This window comes from Arachis ipaensis, chromosome B10 (assembly GCF_000816755.2).
Source record: "Arachis ipaensis cultivar K30076 chromosome B10, Araip1.1, whole genome shotgun sequence".
NCBI lineage: Eukaryota > Viridiplantae > Streptophyta > Magnoliopsida > Fabales > Fabaceae > Arachis > Arachis ipaensis.
The window spans coordinates 23,832,016-23,832,674 of NC_029794.2; the positions used below are offsets into that span (position 1 = coordinate 23,832,016).

The 659-nt window shown below is 26.3% G+C and overlaps 1 protein-coding gene across 1 annotated transcript in view; it reads right to left on the reverse strand.

The window, feature by feature from the left end:
- Positions 1–659, reverse strand: part of LOC107621543 (transcription factor ICE1) — a 2,789-nt gene that overhangs the window by 576 nt on the left and 1,554 nt on the right. Inside the window, exon 3 of the mRNA XM_016323567.2 lies at positions 156–326. Coding sequence (XP_016179053.1) covers positions 156–326 — 171 coding nt within the window. The remainder of the gene's footprint in view (positions 1–155; positions 327–659) is intronic.

Below are 659 nucleotides of genomic sequence, written 5' to 3' on the forward strand. Positions count from 1 at the left end.
AAACATGACATATTTTTAACAAATACTTTTAAATATTAATAACTAGACTAAAAATAATAAATACTGCTAGCACTCTTAGCGTTTCTCTTAATAATATTCATATCCGATCCATAAGCTTATTATTATGTTATATTATTTCCATAATATTTACTTACTTCTCCTCCAACAGCTTGAAAGCGAAAAGTGTCTGTGCAAGAAACCCTAGCTTCCATAACAGTGAGACCCATCTCTTCAAACACCTCCAATATGGAAACAAGAAGACCTGGACAACTCTTTGCTGACACCACGTTTACAAGAAACCCCTTCTCTAGGGTTTCTACTTTTACCTGAATATTATTCATTCACAACAATACAATGCAACTTCATTATTAAAATGTATCTAATTTTAATCAACTAAACCTTGTGGAAATAAAGTTTGATTAAAAAAAAATTAGTGCTTAATAATTTTCATTGTGGCTCTCTGCCTAGTATTGAAAATTCATGAAACCACTATTTTAGGGTTTACGTAAATTTTTACATAAATTTTAATTTTTTTATTTGTTTTATATTATTTTTTCTTTTACTTTTAAGATTAAACAAGATTTAAATTCTAAATTTTTCGATCATAAAAATTTTAATATCATATTATAAAATCGTTTTTGTTAAAAATTTAAGGTGAT